Source organism: Gorilla gorilla, chromosome 9 (genome assembly GCF_029281585.2).
Source record: "Gorilla gorilla gorilla isolate KB3781 chromosome 9, NHGRI_mGorGor1-v2.1_pri, whole genome shotgun sequence".
NCBI classification, from domain to species: Eukaryota; Metazoa; Chordata; class Mammalia; order Primates; family Hominidae; genus Gorilla; species Gorilla gorilla.
In genome coordinates this window covers 144,070,604-144,097,295 of record NC_073233.2, presented here as the reverse complement: position 1 = coordinate 144,097,295, position 26,692 = coordinate 144,070,604, and the positions used below count along the sequence as shown (strand labels likewise).

Here is a 26,692-nt window from a genome sequence, read left to right as displayed (position 1 = left end):
CATGCAAAAACCTTCACATAGAAACCCTTCCTAAAGGTGGGGAGACAAGTCTCCATGAGCAGCAGGTGGCCAGGGACTGTGTGGGGGCTGGGGTCCTGTTTTCCCTGCAACCTGGGAAAGGCCTGATGGGCACTTGGTAGGATTCAAATCACAACCCTGGACCTCAGGTGGTGGTGTGCTTTGTGTCTGCAGTTGGAAGGTCCCACCGTCGTGCCTGTGAGTCCCTCTATCAGTGTTGAAGGGGTGGGCAGCAGGCGGGGGAGCCCCAGGCTGGCAGCTAGCAGGACCTCTCTGGTGTGAGGTCAGAACGCCAATTCCCCTGAAGTGTGGTGTCCAGCACTCTGGGCTGGGGGCTGTGGATCCTGGTCCCAGCTGTGTGGGGGCTGGAAGGCCCTGGGCAGGTCACCTGACCTCTCTGGGCCTCTGTTTCCATCACACACTGATGGGCTGAGCATCACACTGGGACTCTGGCTGTGCAACTCCTTGGCTCTGTATTTGTTCACCCAGCGTTCCTGAGGGGCCCTTGGTAGGCAGAGAAAGTTTGTGGGCTTCAGGCATGGGCCCCAAGATTCAGATAATCTCAAGCCTCCTGGGGAGTCTCACTCAGGGGAGCAGACAGGCCCACCAGCCCGGGTGATTCTTGCTCAGCTCCTGGAGGGTGGACAAGTCCCTGGACGGCCACTGATTACTCCCAAAAGGGACATCTGTGGCGGTAGTGGGACCAAGATGCCATGAGCAAGCACCCGGAGGCCCCCAGTGTGAGCCAGGGAGTGGAGGGGAGGGGAGGGGAGAGTCAGGACGTGTAGGAATGCTTGCTTTTTTCCCAAGCACAAGGGACCCTTTTCTCCACCGCAGCTGACCTGATGCTTATGCCGGGAAGGAGGAGGGGCGGGCTCCGCCCTTGAGGTCCCTCAGGAGTAGAAAGAGATCAGAGTGGGAGACTTGGGTCTGAGGTCTGAACTTCAGCCCACACCAGTTTCTCCATGGTGTTTCCATCACGTCCCCCACCTCCTGCCTCGAGCCTCACACCTTCCTAACAAACCCTCCCCTGGAGAGGAGACCCTGGGTCCACAGCACCCCGGCCCCATTGGCTTTCTCTCTCCAGGCCGTTTTAGACCACTCCCACTGCCTGGACTGCTTTTAGAAGCCCCCACTCACCCTCCATAGGCCTTACGGAAGCACCACCTCCTCCAGGAAGCCTTCCCTGACCTCCCGGCAGAGTCAACAGAGCCCACAGTACTTGCAGACTGGCCAAGCTGGTCTTGGTATTTCTCACCCCAGTTGGAATGGTTTGTTCCCAGCTTCCTGACTAGATGGGAACTCCCTGAGGGCAGGCCCTGTGTCTCATTCACCCCCAGGGCTTGTGGAATAATTGAGTGAAGCATGTGCCAATTTACCCGTCATCAGGAGCCTCCGGGAACTCTGGCAGACTTTCGGCCGGCAGGCCCGCTTCTTCCATCTGTCCAGCAGCGAAGGAGATGAGGGATGCAGTCAGGCTTTCTTGGGCTGGAGCAGCCAGTCTTCAAGGTCCCATCCTCCACCTGTCTGTCTGCTCACCACCTCCCTCCTCTGTTCCCACTGTCTGCCAAGGCACCCCCACACTCCTGTCCTCTCAACCAGGGCTGGCCTCTAGAAGGGTCTTTGCTCCCAGATGGGCGTGTCCCCTTCCCCTGGGCAGGTGCTGAGGTCTCTTTCCACCACCGGCCTCTTGGGCGCCAGAGGGCTGAGAGCCCCCCACCCCAGCTCCTTGCCCTCCCCGTCCCAGAGTGGCTGAGCCCTCCACATCCTCCGAGCGGGGACTGCAGTGGCTCTGTGTCCAAGCAGGGGTTCTGGATCTCCCCCAGTGTGGGGGCCACAGGCCTTGGTGGCTGCTGGGGAAGCCCGGGGCCGGAAGTGCTAGGCGCAGGTGGCGGCAGGGGTAGCAATGGCGGGTGGGCATCAGTCGCTGAGCATGGCCCCTGGGAGCTCGCTGGTGAGCGTGTGCCAGGGCTCGATGCGCTTGTCCTTGTTCTTCAGGCAGTCAAACCAGTGCTTCAGGCGCTCCCCCTTGGCGTGGATGCCCAGAACCACACCACCTGCAGGAGGACAGGAGGGGCAGCTGGGGCACAGGGACCCCCAACTCCCAGGCGTGGGGCCCATGCCCCCTCCCAGGTTCTGTGCTCGAAGGCCAGCCTCTCCCACTGCCCGCTGAGTTCTGAGCATGAACAGGACCTGACCTCCATGCCACACTCTGGCCCCGTCAGGGCCCAGCCATCCTGTCTCTCTTCCACCAGGGCAGGGATAGGGGCAGGGTGCAAAGGCAGCATCAGGGGTCAAGGAATGGGGGCCTGAAGAGGGGAGAAAGGGCCAGGCAGCCCCACTATGCGCAGCCACCAGGCCCACTGGGAATTTGGGGACTCTAGGGCTCAGAGTCCAGCCCGAGGCACTGCCCATCATTGTCTCTTGTCTGTGCTCCACCACAGAGTGCTGTGTGACCCTCCCAGAACTCCTTCCATCTCTGGGTCTGTCTCTTCCTGGGGCACAAGGGTCAGGCTGGAGAAGGTCTGAGGCCCCTGACCTAGGGGCAGGTGGTCCGTGGTTCCAGCTTTCCCCATGGACCAGGAAAGAGGGGCTGTGGCCTGATCCAGGACAGGCACACAGTGAGACGGTGTTCCCACTATGCCCCCTTACCAATGAAATCATTGGATTTTCCAATGTCGTAATCCCAAACGGTGACCTCCAGGGACTTCTTGGCCAGGTCCCCATGCTTGATCTCGTAACAGAACTCCTGCTGGCAAGAAGGGAGTGTTAGGGCTGATGCCACGAGGCCTGGGCCTTGGCCGGGGGCCAGGAGGGGTATGAGGTGTAGGGAAAGAGGAGGGACGGGGGTGATCAGTGCTCAGAGTGGATGAGGGGTGGATGCTTACATGTCTCGCCCACTTCCCCCTGAGCTCCACTGGGGTCTTCAGGGCCCCTGTCCCCTCGCCCGCTTGCTCCTTGTCCCTGAGCCTGCTCTCCCCACACCCCGGGAGCCTCCTGACTGCAGAGGCACTGCACGCCCCACAGTCCTTGTCATCCTGGGCCTCTCTGGGGCCTGGCTTTGCTGACCCCTCCCTTCTCTGTGGGACCCTCCCTTCCATCCGGGGTTCCCCTCACTCTCTGGAAGCATCTTCTCGACCTCCCCTGCCTGCATCTGGATCACTGGTGTGGCGTGGGCTCTACCCAAAGCCCCTCTGCTCTTCTTTCCTTCTTGTTCCTTGGGGGGAATCCGCATTTCCAGCCATACTTGCCGCCTTGGGCGGAAGACTTCCTGGGGCCCCAGGGTGTCTCGAGTCCCCTTGCCCCACACAGAGTTTCTCCCCATCTTTCTCACCCCCTCTTTGCCCTGTTGCCTCCATAAGAACCCGGGACTCCCCTCAACACTTCCCTCCCCCCAGCCCTACATCCGACAAGTCCTGCCAAGAGTTTTCCAGGGGTCCCCCAGCTCCCCTGTGTCTGTGGTTTGGTGCGGCCCCTCCCCACCGTCTCTGACCACCCTCCCCATCGCGCCATGACCTTTTGAAAACCCAGCCACACCCCCACTGCTGTGGGGCAGAGGAATGGCCTTCATGAAGCTTCACCAGCCCCTCACACCTCATTAAACTCCGGGTTCAGGGTTTTTTTCTTCACCGCTGTCTTATGTTTGGATTTCTTGTCCACATCTGGCCTCAGGTATCTGGAATTACATCCAATGGACAGGCAGAGGATGGGGACATGCTATGGGGTATAGATCAAGCCAGCAGGTATTCAAAGAGCTTTCTGTCCCTGGAGAGAGATTCCTGGGCCCTTCTTTTGTCCTAGTCATTGGATTTTCCCAACGCTATTTTGTGGCAAAGGCGAGACGTTGTTTTCGAGAAGCAAGTGGTCCCTTCATCCATCGCACTTCTGTTCACACACACATTCCTGAAGTTAACCCTGGGGGGCGCCCTCCATCCCCCTAGGAAAGGGGTTTTTCCTCATTTCTGGAAGTCTAATTTTCATAAAGCTCACGTTTCCCACCAGAACAGAGTTTTTAGCAGAGTTGGTCTCTTGTTCAAACTTCTTTTTTTTTTTTTTTTCAGATGGCTGACTGCAACCTCCGCCTCCCGGGTTCAAGTGATTCTCCTGCCTCAGCCTCCAGAGTAGCTGGGACTACAGGCATGTGCCGCCATGCGCAGGTAATTTTTGTATTTTCAGTAGAGACAGGGTTTCACCATGTTGGCCAGGCTGGTCTCTAGCTCCTGACCTCAGGTGATCCACCTGCCCTGGCCTCCCAAAGTGCTGGGATTACAGGCGTGAGCCACCACCCCCGGCCTCAAGCTTCTTTTATAAAATAGCAGATTTATTGAGATATAATTCACATATCATAAAATCCATCCTTCTGAAGTGTAAAATGCAGTAGCCTTTAGTAGGCTCCCAGAGTTGTACAACCATCACCACTACCTCCACTGGAGCTTTGAGGAAGGACAAGACCTTTTGTGCAGTCACAGGGAGGCCACCTAGATGTTCTTCCCTCCACAGCCACTAAGGCCTTAGATTCTGATGCAGAACAGCTGTCTTCCTCTGAGGCTCAGAGAGGGGGAGTGACTTGCCCAAGGTCACACAGCCCGCAAGCACAAGTGTGGTGCTTGAAAGCCAGGCTCAGACTCCTTTCTCTATGACAGGGAGGTCATATGCAGGCTGGAGAAGGGGACAAGAGGTCCCCAACTTCTTTGCAAAGCTTCTCACCCTGTTCCTGCATAGATAATTGCATGACAATTGCCTTGTCCCTGCTGAATGTGCTCTGGGGTCTCTGGGGTCTCACCCATGACCAACTCCCTGGGCCTGGCACCAGGGAGCTTAACAAACATCTGTCCAGCGAATACCTGCATCCCTAGGAGTGAAGCCACCGCCCAAAGACACGCCCATGTCCAGCTTAACCTGCATCCCTAGAAGTGAAGGCACCGCCCAAAGACATGCCCATGTCCAGCTTATTCTGCCCAGTTCCTCTCCAGAAAGGCTGCATGGTTGACACACAGTGCCTGCGACAAAGCTGAATGCTATCATTTAAAAACTCGTTGCTGGTTTGACAGGCAGAAAATGATATCTCATAGTTGCTTTACTTTGCATATTTTAAAATTGTGACTTTCATGGCATAAATAATACTGGTTTATTACAGAAGCACTAGAAAATGCATGTGGACAAAAGTTGGGATTAGGAGAGAGAAATGAAGACATATGTCCACACAAAAACCTGTTCATTGCAGCTTTCTACCATCACCAAAAATTGCAAACAACCACACGCCCTTCAACTGGGGAACTCATCAACAACAAACTTGTGGTTTACCCACACAATGGAAGACCACTTAGCAACAAAAAGGACCAAACTCTTGGTACATGCAACTGACAGATGAATCTCAAACGCATTCCTCCGTGTGAAAGAAGCCGGACTCACAGGGCAACACACTATCTGACTGTTTCATGGGAAAGTCTGGAAACCGCAACACTATTGAGACAGAAAACAGGTGAGTGGTTGCCTGGGGCCAGGGAACTTTCTGGGGTCATATTCTCTATGTTGATTCTGGTGGTGGAAACAAGACTATACTAGCCTGGGTGATACAGCGAGACCCCATCTCTACCAAAAAATTAAAAATTAGCTGGGCATGGTGGTGCATGCCTGTAGTCCCAGCTATTCACAGTGCTGAGGTGGGAAGATGCTTGAGCCCAGGAGTTCAAGGCTGCAATGAGCTATGATTGCGCCACTGCACTTTGGCCTGGACAACAGAGCAAGACCCTGTCTCTAAAAAAAGAAAAGAAAAGAAAAACTCACTGGATATGAATGATACAGGTTGAGGATCCATTATCTGAAATGCTTGGACCAGATGTTTTGAATTTTGGATTTTTTCATATTTCGTAATCTTTGCAGTATATTTACCAGTTCAGCATCCCTAACTCAAAAATTCAAAAATCTGAAATCCCAAACGCGCCAATGAGCATTCCCTTTGAGCGTCATGTCGGTGCTTGGAATGTTTGGGGTTTTGGATTTACAGCTTTGGGACGCTCAACCTGTACCTCAATAAACCTGATTTAAAAAAAGTTTGGGGGGATTCCCCTAAGCCCGCCACCCGGAAACAGCGGATTTCCTTAGTTACTTACTATGCTCCTTGGCCATTTCTCTACGTATTGGTATTGTGTCTGCTGTGAACTGTCCTTGGCCTGTTTGGTGACGGGTGAGGAGCAGGGACAGAAGGGTCCTGCGTGCCCTGCCTTCACAAGCCCCTGGAAGGAAAGTTGTTTTGGGATCTCTGCACCCTCAGCCTGGACAACTTGTGCCCATCTGGTGACCCCTCACTCAGCCACCAGACTTCCACGACAGGCTCCAGCCTCGGCACCTTCAGCCATGGACAGTTCCGCCAGCGTTGCCCTCTGTTCTGCTATTTTCTCTACCAGAAGTGCCCTTCCCTCCTCATCTGACCACTCTGGGGAGATCCCTCAGCACCCTCCCTGAGCACACCCTACTCTGGCACAAGCCCACCCTGCAAAGCCCCTGAGGCCCACCCTGTGGCGTCTCTCCCTCCCTTGCTGTCAGGACAGTGGTCCTGGCCACCGGGGCTCACAGAGCCGCCCTGTGCCGTGTACCTCTGAGCCCTCTGCACAGTGCCTTCTGCTTGCCTGTGGCTTTGAGAAGAAACCCCTTCTGGTTATACATAAGACAGCCAGAGAAGGGAGTTGCCCAGGGTGGCACAGCACGTTGCTGCCAGTTACTGCCATTTTCGCTGGCATGAAATGGAGATAACAACAGGAGCGACAGCACAGGCTGCTGAGCGCGTCACACGCAGCCATCGCGCAGCTCAGGGATATTACGTGTAACTTGACATGTCAGCGATTGTCACAGGCACTGCTACTCCTGGGGTTTTCCATCAAACCCTCAAGAGCTGGGCCTGGGGTCAACTTCCAGCCTGGGGAAACTGGGGCAAGTATCACCAGAGATGAGCTTTATAAAAATAATGGTGCTAGCTGGGCATGGTGGCTTGCACCTGTAATCCCAGCACTTTGGGAGGCCGAGCTAGGAGGATCGTTTGAGTCCAGCAGTTTGAGACCAGCCTGGCCTATACGGCAAAACCCAGTCTCTACAAAAAATACAAAAAACAACTAGCCAGGCATGGTGGTGCACACCTGTAGTCCCAGCTACTCAGGAGGCTGAGGGGGAAGGACTGCTTGAGCCCAGGAGTTTGAGGCTGCTGTGAGCTGTGATCGCATCACTGCATTCCAGCCCAGTGACAGAGTGAGTCACTGTCTCAAAAAAGAAAGGAAGAAATAAAGAAAACAAATAAAAATAATAGTGCAGACAAAAGGCCTTGACCCATCTAGCTTTGGCCCTCAGCATCAACCACTAGATACGTCCCTCCCTTTCTTCTGGGGCACAGGCCACACTCTCTTCCAGGTCTAGGATGCAGCTGAGGGGTGCCCCTCTTACCATCTAATCTGTGCCCTTATTTCCTCTGCTTTAGTGAGGAAGAGGCCCCTGGTCCATGAAGGGGCCTTTCAGAGATGGGGACCCCTGAGGAGCCCTGAGCAGCAGCCCTCGTGTCTCACCCAGGGTGTCTGAAACAGACGTGGAGGTCTCAGGTGAGGCGTGGCTCAGATATAGGGAGTGGCCCACAGCTCGACCTGTCTTTGAAAGGCCACGTGACCTGGCCCACGGCTGGCAGGTGGGACCCAGCTGCAGGGGTCCAGCAGCACCCACAACAGCCACCTGTGGCAGGGAGGAGCTTGTGGTACAGTTTACAGGCCCTGCCCAGATGGCCCCCCACCTGCCTGTGGAAGTTGACCAGACCATCTGTCACAGCAGGTAAGACTCTGCTTTCTGGGCAACCCAGCAGGTGACCCTGGAATTCCTGTCCATCTGGCAGGTGGGCATTGAAACTGGTTTAAAAATGTCACACCATAGGCCGGGCACAGTGGCTCACGCCTGTAATCCCAGCCCTTTGGGAGGCCAGGGTGGGTGGATCACTTGAGGTCAGGAGTTCAAGACCAGCCTGGCCAACATGGTGAAACCCCGTCTACTAAAAATACAAAAATTAGCCTGGCGTGGTGGCGCATGCCTGTAATCCCAGCTACTTGGGAAGCTGAGGGATGAGAACTGCTTGAACCTGGGAGACAGAGGTTGCAGTGAGCTGAGATCACGCCACTGCACTCCAGCCTGGGCAACAGAGTAAGACTCTGTCTCAAAAAAAAAAAAAATCACACCATTTTGGCTTCAGATTGCATATCCTCCTGCAAGGATATATACGCGTGAGATTCAAGTCAATGACAAGTCAGAAGAAAAAACACATATATACGCAAACCAGTATCCTACTGTGTGTGTCGTTTGTTGTGTTTTCGACAGCTGTCCATGTTACAATAATTCCTCTAGTTCAAATTTATTCATTTTTAACTTCATAGTACCACATTCTACACACTGCCCATGTCCCCTCAAGCTTCCCCTGGCTCCTGCAACCACAAATCTAGTCTCTGCCTCTGTGGGTTGACCTATTCTGGACACTTCATAGAAATAGAGTCCTGCAACACGTGGCCGTCTGTGTCTGGCTTCTCTCGCTTAGCATCTTGTTTTCAAGGTCCTCCCACCGTGTAGCATGCACCTGCTACACTCCTTCTTAAGGCTAATATTCCACACACCCGCTACACTCCTTCTTAGGGCTGATATTCCACACACCTGCTACACTCCTTCTTAGGGCTGATATTCCACGCACCTGCTACACTCCTTCTTAGGGCTGATAGTCCACGCACCTGCTACACTCCTTCTTAGGGCTGATATTCCACTGCAGGGACAGACTTCATTTGTGTATCCATTCATCAGTGGACGGACGCTTGGGGTGTTTCCACTTTTGGCTGTTGTGGACAGTGCTGCTATGAACATTCCTGCACAAGTTTTAGGATGGACATGTTTTTCTTATCTCTTGGGTATATAACTAGGAGTGGAATTGCCAGATCAAATGGTGATTCTGTGTTTAACTTTCTGAGGAACTATCAGCTGCTTCCCAAAGTGGCCATCCCATTATTGTCATATTATTTTTATTTGTTTATTATTATTTTGAGACAGTGTCTCGCTCTGTCACCCTGGCTGGAGTGCAGTGGTGTGATCTCGGGTCACTGCAATCTCCGCCTCCCAGGTTGAAGTGATTTTCCTGCCTCAGCCTCCCAAGTAGCTGGGATTACAGGCGCCCGCCACCACACCCAGCTAATTTTTTTGTTTTTAGTAGAGACGGGTTTCCCCATATTGGCCAAGCTGGTCTCAAACTCCTGACCTCAGGTGATCCGTGCGCCTCGGCCTCCCAAAGTACTGGGATTACAGGCACGAGCCACTGCACTCGGCCTAATTTATTACTATTTTTAACTGTAGAGACAAGGTCTCAGTATGTTGCCAAGGCTGGTCTCAAATTCCTGGGTTCAAGCAATCCTCTCAAGTAGTTAGGACTACAGGGACACGCCACTACACCAGGCTAATTTTTAATTTTTTTGTAGAGATGGAGGTCTCACTATGTTGCCCAGGATGGTCTCAAACTCCTAGCCTCAAGCAATCCTCCTGCCTTGGCCTCCCAAAGTGTTGGGAATGTAAGTGTAACTCACTGCACCTGCCACATACAATTTTTAAAGTGACAGAAATATGATCATGGCCATGGGAATGGTGCCCCTAGAGCTGTGCCACGAGGAGTACTGGCCTCTTCATGGTGCCAAGATGTCCCTGAGGCCTTAGTCACCTGGGTCCTTGGTGTCCCCTAGGTCAGGGCCATCCCTCTGTCATTCCCCCTCCCTGAAGCACCTGCCCCTCCTTTCTGCTGAACTAAATTCCTCCCCAAGTCTCACTTTTCCAGAGTCTCCCTGTGAGCTCACACTCATACCTACCTAGTTTCTGAAGAGCCCCGAGCACTGACGGTAGTCACTGTGGCACCTGTAGCACCCTCTCCAAAGGGTCGCCAGCTCCTGCCTGGCTCTCAGAGCTACACAGCCTCTCCTGACCAGGCTCACAGCTCCACAGCTCTGTGGCCCAGGCCACCTGGCATGGCCCCCTGAGTTAGTGTCTCTCCCCAGGCCCACCATCAGCCCTGTTGGTAGAGCTGGGTGGACTCTTATCCACATCTGTGGCCCCAGTATAGGGCTGGGCAAATGTGGGCAGTTGCAAAGGCCTGGCAGAGTTCCTCTGCATCCTCCTCCAGCCTCCTGGCTACCCCTGGCACTGGCCCCGCCTTCTGTCCCCTCCTCCGACTCATGGCCCCTCCTGGGCCCCTCAGTCACAGAGAGGCCTGGACATAGCATCAGGTGATAACTAATATCTGCATGACCCTGGGAAGCCACTCAGCTTCTCTGTCCCTCAGTTTCCCCATCTGTGAAATGGGCTGGCCATGCTTAACCCCTGGAGTTGCCAAGGTAGCCCATCAGGGAACACGGCGCCCCTGTACCTCAGGCACTCCCTGGGTGCCTGCCACCTGGGACCACAGAGCCGGCACACGGACCCCCGTCCTTGGAGGTGAAGACGTGGCAGGCGCCCCTGTACCTCAGGTACTCCCTGGGTGCCTGCCACCTGAGACCACGGAGCCGGCACACGGACCCCCATCCTTGGAGGTGAAGACGTGGCAGGCGCCCCTGTACCTCAGGTACTCCCTGGGTGCCTGCCACCTGGGACCACGGAGCTGGCACACGGACCCCCGTCCTTGGAGGTGAAGATGTGGCAGGTGGTCACATGCACGGCACACTCACGTTTTCACGTAGGGGTCCGAGTAGCCATTGGCGTCCATGGCGGCCAGGTGGGCGCACTGCACGATGCCTACCAGCAGGCCCTGCTTCTGCGAGCTGTACTTGAGGGAGATGAGGATGCGGCCCCGCTCCTCCAGGGACTTGTCTTCGGTCTTGTCCACCTGTTGGACGGGACGGTCACTCAGTCCTCACCTGCTCCCACCCCTCTCTTGGCCGTCCTTGGCCTCCTCTTCCTGAGCCCGCCCATCCAGCTGCTGCAGCCGGGCCTGGTCACGGTCCCTGGTGAGTGGCCTCACTGTGAACTCACAGCCCTTCTGTCATCTCTTCCCTCCCAAGGGCTCTTCCAGGGCTGGATCTCACCCACACCCTCCCTGTTCTTGGCTGCATGTGGCCTACGGTGGCCTTCACAGCCCAGCAAGGGCCAGCCCAGGGGTTGGCAACTGCAGCCTGGGGGCCAGATCAGGCCCGATGCCTGGCTCTGTGTGGGATGTGAGCTAAGCATGGCTCTTACCCTTATTTTAAACAATTTCTTTTTTAAAAAAATAGAGACAGGGGTCTCACTATTTTGCCCAGGCTGATCTCAAACTCCTGGGCTCAAGGGATCTTCCCACCTTGGCCTCCCAAAGTGCTGGGATTACAGACATGAGCCACCATGCCCAGCTGGTTCTTACTTTTTGGAATAGCAGAAAGAAAAATGAAATGAAAAATATTTTGTGACACATGAAAATGACATGAAATTCACACTTCAGCTTCCATTAACACCATGTTGTTGGAACGCAGCCTTGCGAGCTCCGTGATGCTTCTCTATGGCTGCTTTTGCCCTAAGGACAGAGCTGCATGGTGGCCACAGATTGCAAGGCACACAGAGCCTAACATTAGTGCTAAGCGGCCCTTCACGGGTCTGCAGCCCCCGGCCTGGCGCGCTCGGCTTCCACGGACGGTCTTCCACCAGGTCCTCCTCACAGCCCGCCCTGATTTTCCCTTGGCTTTGAAGCCGGGTCCCACCTCCACACCTTTGCGCACCCTTAATCCACAGCTCCAGCACCCTCCTCTGACCTCCTCAGTGTTCACCGTTGATAAGTTCCTGGTCCTTCTGGGCCTGGGGGGCTTTTCTGACCCTCAGGGTGGGTTGGCCGTCCCCTCTGCGCGCCCACTGCCTCGGGTTTATCCTGTCATGGCCCGGTGTGGCCCCCTGCTTCCTCAGGGGTCTGCCCCAGCCCCTAAGTTCCTTGAAGTTGGAACTCTACCTGTAAATTTTTATTTTGACAGAGTCTGACTCTTGTCACCCAGGCTGGAGTGCAGTGGCACGATCGTGGCTCACTACAACCTCTGCCTCCCGGGTTTAAGCGATTCTCCTGCCTCAGCCTTCTGAGTAGCTGGGACTACACAGTCTAATTTTTGTATTTTTTGGTAGAGACAGGGTTTTGCCATGTCTGCCAGGCTGGTCTCGAATTCCTGACCTCAAGTGATCCACCCACCTCAGCCTCCTAAAGTGCTGGGATTACAGGTATGAGCCACCACATCCAGATAATACCTGCGTCATCTTTAATACCTCAGGGCTGGGCAAGGGCCTGGCACTAAGGGCCCACTGGAGGCTTGTACTAGTGAAGGCAGGAATGGAGGGACAGATGGTCCCCTGTGCGTTCAACCTCATACAAGCAACTCCAGCCTGGGGGTTCAAAGAAAGGCAGAAAGGTCTGCCCATGACAATGGAGCCTGGTGGATGGAAAAGGGTCACCGTGGCCCCAGTTCCCTGAAGGTGCTTCCTGGAGCCTCTCAGGGTGCTGGATGTGGCTCCCTCAGGAGAACCCCGAAGACAGAGTTCTGGTACATTCCTCACCCTGGAGAAGCTGGGAGCCAGGTAGGGAGCCCATCCAGTGCCTTCCCTGCCTCAGCAGCTGCCAGTGCCTGCCTCTCAAGGCAGATCTCAGCTCCAGGCCTCCCCATCCCCAGCCAGCCTGATGCTTCTCCATTCCTTGCCCTCCCGAGACTACCCGGCTTCTTCCTTCTGGCTGCTGCACACCCCAAACCCTCTCTCCTAGGCCCTCAGCCCACCCAGACAAACCCAGCTTGAGCCCACTCAGACAAACCCAGCTTGAGCCCACCCACACATGCCCAGCTTGAGCCCACCCAGACACATCCAGCTTGAGCCCATGCAGACACGCCCAGCTTGAGCCCACACAGACACGCCCAGCTTGAGCCATGCAGACACGCCCAGCTTGAGCCCACCCAGACATACCCAGCTTGAGCCCACTCAGACAAACCCAGCTTGAGCCCACCCAGACATACCCAGCATGAGCCTACCCAGACATACCCAGCTTGAGCCCACCCAGACATACCCAGCTTGAGCCCACTCAGACAAACCCAGCTTGAGCCCACCCAGACATACCCAGCATGAGCCTACCCAGACATACCCAGCTTGAGCCCACCCAGACATACACAGCTTGAGCCCACCCAGACATACCCAGCATGAGCCCATGCAGACATACCCAGCTTGAGCCCACCCAGACAAACCCAGCTTGAGCCCACCCAGACATATCCAGCTTGAGCCCACTCAGACAAACCCAGCTTGAGCCCACCCACACATGCCCAGCTTGAGCCCACCCAGACAAACCCAGCTTGAGCCCACCCAGACATGCCCAGCTTGAGCCCACCCACACATGCCCAGCTTGAGCCCACCCAGACAAACCCAGCTTGAGCCCACCCACACATGCCCAGCTTGAGCCCACCCAGACAAACCCAGCTTGAGCCCACCCAGACAAACCCAGCTTGAGCCCACCCAGACACATCCAGCTTGAGCCCACCCAGACATACCCAGCTTGAGCCCACCCAGACATACCCAGCTTGAGCCCACCCACACATGCCCAGCTTGAGCCCACTCAGACAAACCCAGCTTGAGCCCACCCACACATGCCCAGCTTGAGCCCACCCAGACAAACCCAGCTTGAGCCCACCCAGACATACCCAGCTTGAGCCCACCCAGACATACCCAGCTTGAGCCATGCAGACACGCCCAGCTTGAGCCCACACGGACATGCCCAGCTTGAGCCATGCAGACACGCCCAGCTTGAGCCCACACGGACATGCCCAGCTTGAGCCCTGTGTCCCCCTGGATCCCCTTAGGACTCTAACAGGCTCCTCTCCTAAGCAGCCCCAGCCACCTCCTTTTGCTCACAACCGTGCCCCCTAAGCAGCCCCAGCCACCTCCTTTTGCTCACAACCGTGCCCCCTAAGCAGCCCCAGCCACCTCCTTTTGCTCAAAACCGTGCCCCCTAAGCAGCCCCAGCCACCTCCTTTTGCTCACAACCGTGCCCCCCAAGCAGCCCCAGCCACCTCCTTTTGCTCACAACCGTGCCCCCCAAGCAGCCCCAGCCACCTCCTTTTGCTCACAACCGTGCCCCCTAAGCTGCCCCAGCCACCTCCTTTTGCTCACAACCGTGCCCTGCCTAACACCAAAGTGAGTCCCTCTGGCTACATCTAACCCTTTCTGGAGATGAGACTCCTGTGAGGTGAGCAGGGATGTTGAGCAGGGAAGACATACATGCCCCACCGGCCACCTTCGCCACCTCCCACGCCCAGAGCAGACATGGCTAATCGATCCTAGCATTTGCCCTGGGCTCCAATGCCACCTCAGAATCCTTTTCAACACAGTGCTCAGGCAGACATTCCTGGTGGATCAGGCCAGGCCTGCGAGATCTCGCTATCTGCCGCTCAGGCAGAGCTTTGTGTGTGAGGGCCTCAATGCCCTGTGCTGCTTGTGTCAGTGTGTGTGGTGTGAAAATTAAACAATATAAACCAGCAGGGGCCAGGCACAGTGGCTCATGCCTGTAACCCCAGCACTTTGGGAGGCCAAGGCGGGCAGATCACCTGAGGTCAGCAGTACAGGACCAGCCTGGCCAACATGGTGAGACCCCGTCTCTACTAAAAATACAAAAATTAGCTGGGTGTGGTGGCGGGCCCCTGTAATCCCAGCTATTGGGAGGCTGAGGCAGAAGAATCACTTGAACCCGGGAGGTGGAGGTTGAAGTAAGCCGACATTGCGCCACTGCACTCCAGCCTGGGCGACATAGACTCCATCTCATTAAAAAAAAAAAAAACCAACCAACCAGCAGGCATATTTTTAGCTCTTTTTTCAGGGGTGGGACATTGTACTTCGGGTTGTTTCATATGAAGACCACTGGGTCTTGCTCAGTATTGCCTTAAAACAGATAATGTTCACAGACTGTAAATTCTAAAACCTACCGCCAGAGGCCTGGCACAGGGACTCATGCCTGTAATCCCAGCACTTTGGGAGGCCAAGGCAGGAGGATCACTGGAGGTCAGGAGTTTGAGACTTGCCTGGCCAACATGGCGAACCCCCATCTCTACTAAAAATACCAAAATTAGCCAGGCGTGGTGGCGCACACCTGTAATCCCAGCACTTTGGGAGGCTGAGGCAGGTGGATCATTCAAGGTCAGGAGTTTGAGACACCTGGGCAATATGGTGAAACCCCATCTCTACCAAATATACAAAAATTAACCAGGCGTGGCGGCACACGCCTGTAGTCCCAGCTACTCGGGAGGCTGAGGCATGAGAATTGCTTGAACTCAGGAGGTAGAAGTTGCAGTGAGCAGAGATTTTGCCACTGAACTCCAGCCTGGATGACAGAGCAAGACTCAGTCTCAAAAAAATAATAATAATAAAAGTACCACCAGAATGTGGCTGTACTGCCAGGGGTGCATCCCCAGCTGCACTCCTGCGGTCACTGTGAGTCCCCGAATGGCACCAATGAGCCGGTAGCGCATCCAGCAACACCCTGATCATGGCCATGCACAGGGACGCACATGCTTTCACGAACGCACACCACACATGTGGACACACACACTGTTGCACACAGACACGTACTGACATATGCTCTTACACACAATTCACACACGAGCACACACACACACATGCTGACACCCCACGTACATACCCACGTGGTTGTTTGTTTATGCCAGTGATGAAAACTCAGGAACACTAAGGCAGGGCTGGTGTTGCTTTTTTTTTTTTTTTTGAGACAGAGTCTTGCTCTTGCTCTTGTCACCCAGGCTGGAGTGCAGTGGTGCAATCTCGGCTCACTGCAACCTCCGCCTCTCAGGTTCAAGCGATTCTCCTGCCTCAGCCTCCTGAGTAGCTGGGATTACAGGCATGCACCCCCACACCCGGCTAATTTTTTTATTTTTAGCAGAGACGGGGTTTCGCCATGTTGGCCAGGCTCTCTCGACCTCTTGACCTCATGACCCACCTGCCTTGGCCTCCTAAGATGTTGCCTTTCTTAAGTGACATAGACCATGTGGAAAAACCGGGTTACCTGTGGTTAGTGACTAATAATAAAACAGGAAAAGTTATATCCATCACACAAATGTCTGAGGGGGAGAGAATGTGACAAGGAATAAAATTGGATCAAATTCTGCAAAAGTAACTGGGATTCTAGGAAGAAGCCGTGGCCTCAGGCTGACTCGCCCCCGGGGCTTGACTTGGGCTAAGCTCGAGGTGAGTCCACGTCCCCGGGCCCCACTGGGGCTGGGTACACTGGGGACAGCCACCGGGCTCTGTCCTCCCAAACTTGCCCCTTGCCCAGTCCTCTTAGGGGGACAACGTGCCATCGAGGGGACCGTGCCTCCGCCTGTGTCCTGAACACTGGGAGGCTGAGGCCCCAGGATTTCTCTTGACCCCAGTGGCACGGGGGACTCCTGGCTTCACCAGCCCTATGAACCAGGTGAAGGTGAGGCCATAGACAAGGGAGGATAGGGGAGGGAAGAGGGACATAGAGACCAAGACTCAGAGGGCGTAGCTGCTGGAGCAGGCCGGGGGCAAATCTGTTCTGACATAACGTTGAGACAAATGCCATTTCTAGGAAAGGATACTCTGCTGTCTCCTCTGCGTATCTCACAGGCACTCAGGTCTAACATGTTCCAAGCGTGCTCCTTGCACGTCCTGTCCACCCATGGTCCCTGCTGAGTCCTCTGAGCGCAGCAAACAGCCCCTCAGGCTTCAGTGGCTCAGGCCCCAAACCTTGGATCTGCCCTTCCCTCACCCAAGGACGTCCTATCTGCTGCCTGCACATCCGGTTCAGAATCAAGCCCTCCTACCGCTGCCAAGGTCAGGCCAGGGTTGTGCCCATCTCTCCCCATCTCCCCAGGCCTCCTGCCCTCTCCTCCCTCTTCTTCAAGCCATCCTGAGCCCAGGCCAGCGAGCCTGGTAAAATGTCATCCCCCGTGATCCCTCAGCTTAGCACCCTCCCGTGGCCACTCAGAGTGAAAGCCAGGGTCCTTCCTCACCTCCACCCCCTTGACTCTCCATGCTCACCTCCCTGGTCTCCCCTCCCCTCTCACTCTGCCCCTCATGAGTCCCATCACAGGCAGGAAGTTCTGCCTTCCCAGCACCTGCCACCGAGCCAGGTACACAGCAGGTGCTCAATCAATCCTCTCACCGGCAGCGGCTTCTCCAGGCAGATGCTGAAGGTCTTGGTGTGGTTGGGTTTCAGCTTCTTCAGGGGCACACGTGTCTCCCCGATGAACTCATTGTGCCGGAATTTGTCCTCGTCACACACAGAGATCCTAGCGGGGGCGGTGGTGAGGGGCACAGCCAGTGCCTCAGACGCACTGGGCATGGTGGAGATGTGCGCAGGTAGGGCCAGCCCTGGCTTCTCCTGCCCCAAGCCCTGCCCTGGTCTGGGGTGGGAGACGCACAAGATGCCTGGGCCCTGACAGGGGCAGAGTGTGGCACGATATCAGGCACTGTCGTCATGGACAAGTGTCCTCAGGTTGGAAGAGGGGACAGGAGAAGGCAGAACCAGTGCCAGGAGTAGCCAGGAGGCTGGGAGAGCCGGTTCTCTGGAGGGAACCACCTCCAGCACCCTGAGAGGCCCCAGGAAGCACCTTCAGGGGACTGGGGCCAGGGTGACCCTTTTCCACCCACCAGGCTCCATTGGCATGGGCAGACCTTTCTGCCTTTCTTCAAGCCCCCAGGCTGGAGTTGCTGGCATGAGGTTGAACCCACAGGGGACCATCTGACCCTCCAGTCCTGCCTTCATTAGGAAAAGCCGGGTGGGAGTGGGGGTTGGGGAGGGAGCAGGCGGCCTGGGGCCCTCACCCACCGCAGGGTCTTGCGGATCATGTCTTCATCTGTGATCCCGTAGTAAGTGAGGGTCTCGTTCCATGTGGGGTTCAGAGTGTTACGGAGAGTTTTTGTTCTGAGCTTATTTGCCTGGAGAAGAGAAAAATGATCTTATTAGCATCAAAGTGTGTGTCAAACAGAAAAATGGCCCCCAGAGATGGCCACATGCTCATCTTGGAGCCTGTGAGTGTGTTATCAACATGGCCAAGTGGACTGAGGCTGCAGGTGGACTTAGGGTTGGTAATGAGCTGACATTAGAATAGGGAGATTATCCTAGATTGTTGGCTGGCCCAACGTGGTCACAGGGTTCTTAAAAGCAGAAGAATGGACAGAGAAGACAGTCAGGGACGTCACCAAGGAAGGGGGCCAGAGAGATGCAATGGGGCCCCCTGTGAAGGTGGAGGAAGGGGCCACAATCCCAGGAGGGCCTATGGCCTCTAGAAGCTGGAAAGAGCTAGGAAACTGTGGGCTCCCCGGGCTCCAGAAGGAATGCAGCCTTGCCGACACCTTGATTTTAGCCCAGAGAGAGACCACTGTTGGACTTCTAACCTGCAGAGCAGTCCGAGAGTAAACGCGCTGCTTTAAGCCACGAAGTTTGTGGTCATTTGTTGGCAGCAGCCATAGGAGGCTCATCCAAGGAGGACCCCACCTCCAGCCCGATGCCACGGGGTAGGTTCTGCAGGAGGCCTGTGTGGAACTGGAGTCTCCTTCCCAGGGCATTCCCTGCCTTTGTGGACCGTCCCCTCTGCCTGGAACCCATCCCGTCCTTGGGTCTGCCTCGGGGGTGGCCTCTCCGAGCTGGAATATTGCTGCCACTCCCTCCTCCTGTGCCAGCGGCTCTGAGCTCCTTGTCTGAATCGGTCTGATGCCTGCCACACCTGGCCCAGGCTGGGAGGTCAGACAGCCTGGGCTTCCAATTCCAGCTCTGTGGCAGCATCAGGTTCCCCACTGTGGAAAGAGCACAGGAATCCCTCTCTCCCATTGCTTTCAGGAGCTGTTTGTAAGGAGACTGCTCTTTATAAAACACTAGGGAAAGTCCTGGGGACTTCCTACAACTGGGCAGCCATGCACTGCCGGCTCCAGTCCCACAAATGAAGGGTCACTGAGCACACTTCCCTGGTCATACTCGCCCTTGGCCCTCACATCCCTGAGCCCTTCTTGCAGCATAAGGGCATCAAGACCCGGTGTGGGGAGCCCATTTCTTCCCCAGGAGTAGGTGGTGGGGCACTGCCATTTCTCCTACAGCCCTGCCTTCTCTAGAGAAGGGGGAAGGGCCCCTTCTGGGGTGGTCCTCCTGGGCTGCTGTGGGCCCCAGGCCTACCCATTTAGGCCCCCACGTAAACTCAGACTCTGCCCCATGAGATTAAAAATAAAACAGCACTGAAGTGTAGGATGCACAGAAGGAAGTCTAATGAAGTTCTGACTTTCCATGGCCCAAGGTCACCTTGATGCTTTTATTTAACAGCAATTTTTCTCTCTCCTGTCTGAGATGCACCTGTTGTGCTGGTGCCCTGAGCACATGTGTGGTCGGACGCTTGGGTCATCCGGCGTAGGAATGAGGGGCAGATTCTGCCCACTTCATCCCCCTTACGGAGAGTCAGGGCATCCTGTGGTCAAACACATGGGGCAGATTCTGCCCACTTCATCCCCCTTACGGAGAGTCAGGGAACAGCCCATCAACACGTTAGATGCTCTGAGAAGTCCTGTGGTACAGAAACCTGTTTAACAATGTTTCCCCATGTTATTTAACCACGGAGTCCTTTGTTTGCACCTAATAGTAACTTCCAGCTGAGAATGCTTCTTATAAAATGCTGGCCTGGAAATTCTCCTGGGGTTTCCCCAGATCAGCAGGTAGGTAACGCTGACTCGTGAGGTCCCCAGGAGGCAACAGGGTGTGGGGCAGACTGGGTGCTCTGTGTGCAGTTGAATGGTTGAGGTCCCATCAGCTTGCTTGGACTCTGAGGGGAGTGGCAGCTGTGGTCCTCCCTGGGTGCCCGCAGCCCAGTCCAGGCCCCAAAGCGAAAGGACCAGAGTGCATTGCCTGAGGTGGTGGGCGGGTGCAGCTGGTGGGCAGGCCTGGGTGGAACCCCTCACCTTACTGGCTCCTGGCAGCAGGTGCAGCTTGACGTAGGGGTCTGCCAGCCCATTGTGGTCCATTGGCTTCAGGCCCTGGGCAGAGAACAGCAAACGGTGTGAACTGGAAATCGGGGAGATGGAACTGACAGGGCCTGCAGATGCCCTTGTCCCCTGGGTCTCCTGGCTGGGTCCATTCATGGCCCGTTTCACAGAAGCCCCCGGGCCCCACACCTCCAGATGGAGGGAGTGAGGATGGCTCAATGCTGATGCAATCTCCCCTCCCCAAAACATCCTGGCCCAGGGCAGCTGTCATGGGGCCTCTGTCAGGACAGACTTTCTCTTCTCCTCATCCTGGAAGCCAGGTGGCTCCCCCTTCTCTGAGCCTCCCTCTCCACCCCGCTTTGCTCAGGCCCTGCCATCATCCTGACTCCCGTCCCCCATCTACCAAGCATGGCCTCCTGAGTGGCCACGCCCCTCACTGACCCTAAATCCACGTAACCCCGGGACACAGTCCGAGACTAGGCCCCATTTCTGGCCATATTTGTCAAAACTCCCAGTCAGTCCACAGAGATCACACAAGCAGACTAGCCACAGAGGGTCCCTCCACAAGATGGCACCCCTCTCTCACTTTGGTTCTTTTAGAAAACCCAGCCACGCGTGCACAGCCAGAGGCACACAGAAGCTTGGACAGAGAGGGGCTTTGCTGACCTCAGCAGGCTCTTGTCTCTGAAAATTGCATTTGTTTCCTTCTGGGATGGTGCACAGGGATGCAGGGAGGCAGCTGTGGCATCTGTGGGGGTGCAGCCGGCAACCCCAGGATAGTATTCAAAGGGCTTCTACCCAGCCAGGCCGGGGAGGCAGCTCGGCGGCTCACACCAGGCCCATCTCCAAGGGAAGGCTGGGGCTCCCTCCCAGGCCCACCCCACCTCGGTTTGACGGAGCTCTGGGGGATGCGGCAGGGGCTTCCAACCACCTACTTCCCTGCCACTGGCAAAGGGCAGAGGTTTGGGGGCCTGGCTGGCTTGGGCTCCAGGCTCAGCTCCTGTTCACCAGCTGGGAAGTGGATGAGTTACTTTGCACGCTAAGCCTCAGCTTTATCATCTGTTAAAGGGGTTGGCCGGGCACGGTGGCTCACGCCTGTAATCCCAGCGCTTGAGCCCAGGAGTTCAAGACCAGCCTGGGCAACACAGTAAGACCCTGTCTCTTCAAAAAACTAAAAAATTAGCTGGGTGGGGTGGCATGTGCCTGTGGTTCCAGCAACTAGAGAAGCTGAGGTGGGAGGATCGCTTGAACCTGGGACACGGAGGCTGCAGTGAACCGTGATCGCACCACTGCACTCCAGCCTGGGTGACAGAGTGAGACCCTGTCTCAAGTTAAAAAAAAAAAAAAAAGGGCAGGGGTGTAATAATCCCACCTTCCTAGGGCTGGAGTGAGAGGGAGGGAGACCGTGTGGACACAGGGCCTGGCAGGCAGGGTTTGCTCCCTTCCCTGCACGCCAGGCCCCCATGAGACGCCGGAGAAGTGGCTGAGGTCTGCTGGGTGCATCTGAGCTGTGCCCTGCACTGTGGGGCTGCCTCTGGGACAGGGCCTGGCTCAGTGGCCCTACACGTGCTCAAGGTGACAAGGCTGCTCTTCCAAACCCAACTCCCTCACCCTGCCTTGCACCTCTCCCACCAAGTGCCTGAAGCGCAGAGTTCTGGGAATCTGGTGGCCCGGCCTGACCAGGCGGTGCCTGACTGCTGTGTCTTATTCTTACAGTCCTTATACATTTGTTTGTTGTAGCTTAAAATGTTTCCATTTGGGCCACGTTTCCCGACACGTTTCACTTACAAACCTCTGGGCCACCACATGTTCTGGCGTATGTCTTTCCAGTGGCTCTCGTGGTCCCACCTCCGTGCCCCGAGACACCCGTGGGAGCTAGGCTGGGTCGAGGGGCGCTGTCATGCTGGGACGGGAGGGATGCCTGCTCTGTCCTTCAGACCCCGGGACTGTGACGAGGCCCCTGCTGCTGCTCTCTACTCCTCCACCCGGCAGTTCCCTGAGCACCCTGGGCAGCCACACATTTCGCCAAAAGCAAAAGGACCAGCAGGCACTGCCTGAGGCCCTGTCACTGTGCTGCCACCAACTTCTGTGCCCAAACAGGCAGCTTCCCTGGCCCTGACCTGGGGTTCCGCCAGTGCCTCCACCTTCTGTGGGGCTGGCCTCCCATGAAGCCTGACCTCTGTCCACGGAAGGGGAAGGTGGGGAGGCTGTTTCCAGGGCAGGGAGCTGCTAGTGGGGCCCTTGGGCACATGCTCCCCAGCTTGGGAGTTGGCAAGAGACATAAACTGATCCCATGGTTTAGGGGTGGGCCTCACGGGAGGTGACGTGGTTTGGCGGTGTCCCCACCCAAATCTCATCAGGAGTTGTACTCCCATAATTCCTACAGGTTGTGGGAAGGACCCAGTGGGAGATAACCGAGTCACAAGGGGAGGTTTCTCCCAGACTGCTCTTGACGTAGTGAATATGTCTCACGAGATCTCATGGTCTGACACTGTCCTTGAGGTAGTGAATACATCTCACGAGATCTGATGGCCTGATAAGGGGAAACCCGTTTTCCTTGGCTCTCATTCTCTCTCTTGCCACCAAACATGTGAGAAGTGCCTTTCACTTTCAGCCATAACTGTGAGGTCTTCTCAGCCATGTGTAATGGCAAGTCCAATAAACCTCTTTCCTTTATAAATTACACAGTCTCAGGTATGTCTTTATCGGCAGCATGAAAATGGACTAATACAGGGGGGATGGGCGGAAGCGGCCCCGGGGGAGGCCCTGGCTGGTACTGGCACTGAGGGAACAGATGGGGGGTCTGGCTTTGAGAGGAGAGCCTCTCCCCAAAAACCTAGCCCTGCCCCGCCCTGGGCCTCTCAGAGGCTGTTGCTGGTGAAGTGTTCAGAAGAGGAGCTTTCTAGTCTGAAGTATCATTCAGCCTGAAAAGGAAGTTTTGACACGTGCTGCAATGGGGATGAAGCCTGAAGACATTCTGCGGAGTGAAAGAAGGCAGACTCAAAAGGACAGATCCCGGGGACTGCAGACTCAAAAGGACAGATACCAGGAGACTGCACTTACATGAGGTCCCTAGAATAGTCAAATCCATAGAGAAGGAAGCCAAATGGCAGCCTCCCCAGGGGCCAGGGGAGGAGGAAGGGGGAGCTGTTGTTTAATGGGCCCAGTTTAGTTTTGCAAGCTGAAGAGGGCTCTGGAGATGGGTTTCACAGCAGTGTGAAGGTGGAAGGTACTTAGCACAATTGAACTGTATGCTAAAAATGGTTGAGTGCTGAGGGAAGAAGTAAAAAAAAGTGGTTGAGGTGGGAAATGTATATCTGTGTATTTTACCACAATAAAAATAAAAAGTCTCCCAGAACTGGTAGTGCCAGGGGCCGCGTGTTAACTCATTTAATGCTCACAACAGGCATGTAGGGCAGGGACAACCAACCCTATTTACAGATGGGCAAACTGAGACTGACCCTTCTAAGGGGGGACAAGCAAGGGTGCACCCCAGGGTGTCCAGCCCCCACCTTGGCCCTCCAGAGGCCAGCCCTGCTTCAGCTCACCCACCCTGGGCCCCTCCCCACACCCCAGCCCAGAGCCCCAGCTCTTCCCCAGCCTGCACCACCCCTTCCCTACAGAACTGGATTTACACAGAGAAGGAACTGGGCCTCCCACCCCCACTTCTGATACCTGAGGGATACAGCCCAAAGTGGACACACAATTACATGTGTGCACGCACGGTACCACACATGTACACACAGAGACACACATACAGCCATGTATGTGCATACACACAAACGCACCTGGAGCTGGGAAGGGAAGGCCCTGGTGTCTGGCATGGAGAGAGGAAGGGGTGGGCTTTGGCCAGAGTGGCCTGGCAGCTGGCACCTCTCCAGTCCCCAGGCCTGGACCACCTCTACAAAGTTGGACAGAGGGAAAGGAGGAAGGGTCTAGCTTGGTCTCTACCTTGGCACAGCTGGGGTTTGACAAATGCTCAGTTCTGCTCCTAGGGGTGGGCTGGAGCCCCCGCCAGGCAGGGCTGGACATGCCCTGAGTCATAGCATGGGTGGTTCTAGAGGAGAGGGCAGGGGTGGGATGGAGCGTGCAGGCCTCTCAGTGACCTACCAGGGCCCTGAGGCTGGCGTGGATGGCACTCACACCTACCCATGGCAGTCCACATGTGGCCCAGGCTGGGCTGGGGGACAGCCTGGGGTGGCACGCAGTAGCCTGTCCTGCTGGGTGGCCATGGTGCCAAGGACAGCCCTCGCTGCCAGGCTGGGAGGAGGGGCAGGGGGCCTGCAGGTTGGGAGGCTGGGTGGGGCTGGGCCCAGGCAGCTCTGTGGGAAGCCGCTGGATCTGAGCTGGGCTGACTCAGGCCCTTCCATGGCACTACTACGGAGACTCTACTGGCCATGCAGGCCCTTACCTTGCGAGAGAACATCAATTTTGGCACCTTCCTCCCACAGGGAGTGATGGGGTGAGGGGAAGGGAACAGGACAGTTGAGAACATGGAGCTGAGACATGCTTGAGCGGCAGAGCCAGAGGGGAGCACCAGGGGCCAAGCCAGGCTGCAGAGGGCAGAACCAGGGGCCAGGCCAGGCTGCAGAGGGCAGCACCAGGGGCCGGGCCAGGCTGCAGAGGGCAGCACCAGGGGCCGGGCCAGGATGCAGAGGGCAGCACCAGGGGCCGGGCCAGGCTGCAGAGGGCAGCACCAGGGGCCGGACCAGGCTGCAGAGGGGAGCACCAGGGGCCGGGCCAGGCTGCAGAGGGCAGCACCAGGGGCCGGGCCAGGCTGCAGAGGGGAGCACCAGCGGCCGGACCAGGCTGCAGAGGGCAGCACCAGGGACCGGGCCAGGCTGCAGAGGGGTCCACAGGCACCCACAACCCCAGCCCACGTAGTGAGGCTCAGAGGGCCTCTGGGCTCAGGCCCTGGACACCCTGCCTGGAGTGGCATCGGCCTCCTACAGTGGCTCGGCTTCCAGGGTGCAAAGTGGGGTCCCCACTCCTCAGGGCGTCTGGGAGGCCTGGAGGCACCAGCACCCAACCCGCCCTCCCTTGGCCTGCAGGACAGACATCACCCTGCCCCTCTCTTTGCCTATCAGCAGCCCCTCCCCAGGCTCGAGGGTCCTCAGTCCAGGCCTTCATCTTCCCATTCTCATCTGTTTCTTTGCTCCCCGCAATGCCTGACTGTCCAAGGCCTTTCTTGGGGATGGGTATTCAAGAAGGTTTAAAGAAGAATTCCTTCCTGGCCCCACACCCCACACAGCGCAGACATCCAAAAGCCTGGACAGGAACCTGGGGAGTGGTGTGGTCTGGCCTCCCTGACCTAGGCCCTCTCGAGGACCCCGGGCCAGGGAATTTGGGGGCAGGCTGGCGGGGCCTACCTTGGCCTTGGTGATGGTGCAGTGGAGGGCGTTGTTCTCCTGGTCATACAGCAGGCTGAAGTCCAGCGTGCCCACGGCGGCTGCGGACAGAGGAGGGCACAGGTCCCACCCTGGCCCCATCTTGGAGAGGCTTCACCTGCCCCTGTGAGACCAGATGAGCCTGGCCTGGGCAGGTGCCACCGTTCCATGGCGGCTGCCACCAACCAAGCACCTGCTCTATGCCAGCCCCTCACCCATCCTCCCAGTCCCACCCAACCCTGGGAAGTCACAATAATCTCCCCACTTTCCAGAGGAGGAGCTGAGACCCAGAGAAGTCAGGTGGGTCACTCCAGTTCCCTGTCTGGCCCAGTGCGTGGCCCACCTGAGCTGGGCACCCAGCCAAAGGTGTTCCTGCCCTCCTGGTGCAACTGCCAGTCTGGGCCCCGTGCCTCAGTTTCCCTCACCTGTGAAATGTCACAAGGATCACACAAGGCAGAGGAGATGAGGCTTTGAGAGGGACAGGCCCTGGCCAGGAAGATCAGCTGATTTGCTCAACAGTCCCCCAGCCAACACACAGGACGGCAGCTCCTCTGTCTCTCTGGCCCATTGGGAACCCTGAGCAGGCTGTGAGGAGCCAGCTGAGTCCTCATACTGCTGCCCCCAAGTCTCTCAATGGCAATGGTAACTCCCAAAAGCCAGGGGGAGGGTGCAGCCATAATTGGGTGCAGCTGCCTCCCTCCCCGGGGGCAATCACTCATAGCAGCTGTGGCTTTCCATGCAGAAGCGGCTCCCAGCATGAAGGCCGAGGTGATGGTGGGGGGCAGAGCTTGGGGGCAGTCCGCAGACAGCAAGATGCACATTCACAGATGGCTTCAGAAGCCCAGAGCCTGCTCCCAGGCTGCAGGGCTGGTCAACTGGTGTCACATTCCTTCATTATTTACGAAGTGTTTACAACATGCCAGACTCTAGGGGATGGACATCTGTGAGGCAGAGTCCCTACCCCAAGGAAAGCACAGCCTAAGGGGAGGAACAAATGGAAATAATTTGCCGCAGTAGAGTCTGGTGAGCCGGGAGCCATGGGGAGCCCATGTGAATTGGGACCACCAGGGAAGGCTTCCTGGAGGAGGTGATGCTTCACCTGAGCCATGAGGGATGAGTAGGAGTTGGCCAATGGCAAAGAGGGGCTGGGGGAGGTGACGATTCCAACCACAGGCCAACCAGCAGGTGCAGGCTTAGTGGCTGGTGTGATCCTGGGATAAGGGAAGGCCAAACTTGAAAGACTGTGCTCTTCAGGCTCTGAGCTAGGCTCCCAACATGGATCTAGATCCAATTACGGCCACACCTGACCAGGCCCA

At 56.4% G+C, this 26,692-nt stretch overlaps 1 protein-coding gene across 1 annotated transcript; it reads right to left on the bottom strand.

Moving 5' to 3' along the window:
- Nucleotides 1-1,938: 1,938 nt before the first annotated feature.
- On the bottom strand, nucleotides 1,939-25,703 carry LOC129525554 (double C2-like domain-containing protein beta). The gene is made up of 8 exons (XM_055356499.2): nucleotides 25,359-25,703; nucleotides 19,966-20,040; nucleotides 17,852-17,961; nucleotides 17,186-17,312; nucleotides 10,734-10,891; nucleotides 3,613-3,694; nucleotides 2,671-2,767; nucleotides 1,939-2,075 (listed from the first exon to the last, which is right to left on the bottom strand). Exons 1-8 carry the CDS (start codon nucleotides 25,476-25,478, stop codon nucleotides 1,939-1,941), a joined length of 906 nt encoding a protein of 301 aa, XP_055212474.2. The 5' UTR covers nucleotides 25,479-25,703.
- Nucleotides 25,704-26,692: the final 989 nt, after the last annotated feature.

Coding starts and splice junctions, on each gene's coding strand:
- LOC129525554 (XM_055356499.2), bottom strand. CDS start 25,478: ATGGGGCCAGGGTGGGACCTGTGCCCTCCTCTGTCCGCAGCCGCCGTG. Junction 17,962..19,965: donor TGCTGCCAGGAGCCAGTAAG/GTGAGGGGTTCC, acceptor TCTCTTCTCCAG/GCAAATAAGCTCAGAACAAA. Junction 3,695..10,733: donor TCGGACCCCTACGTGAAAAC/GTGAGTGTGCCG, acceptor ATGTAATTCCAG/ATACCTGAGGCCAGATGTGG.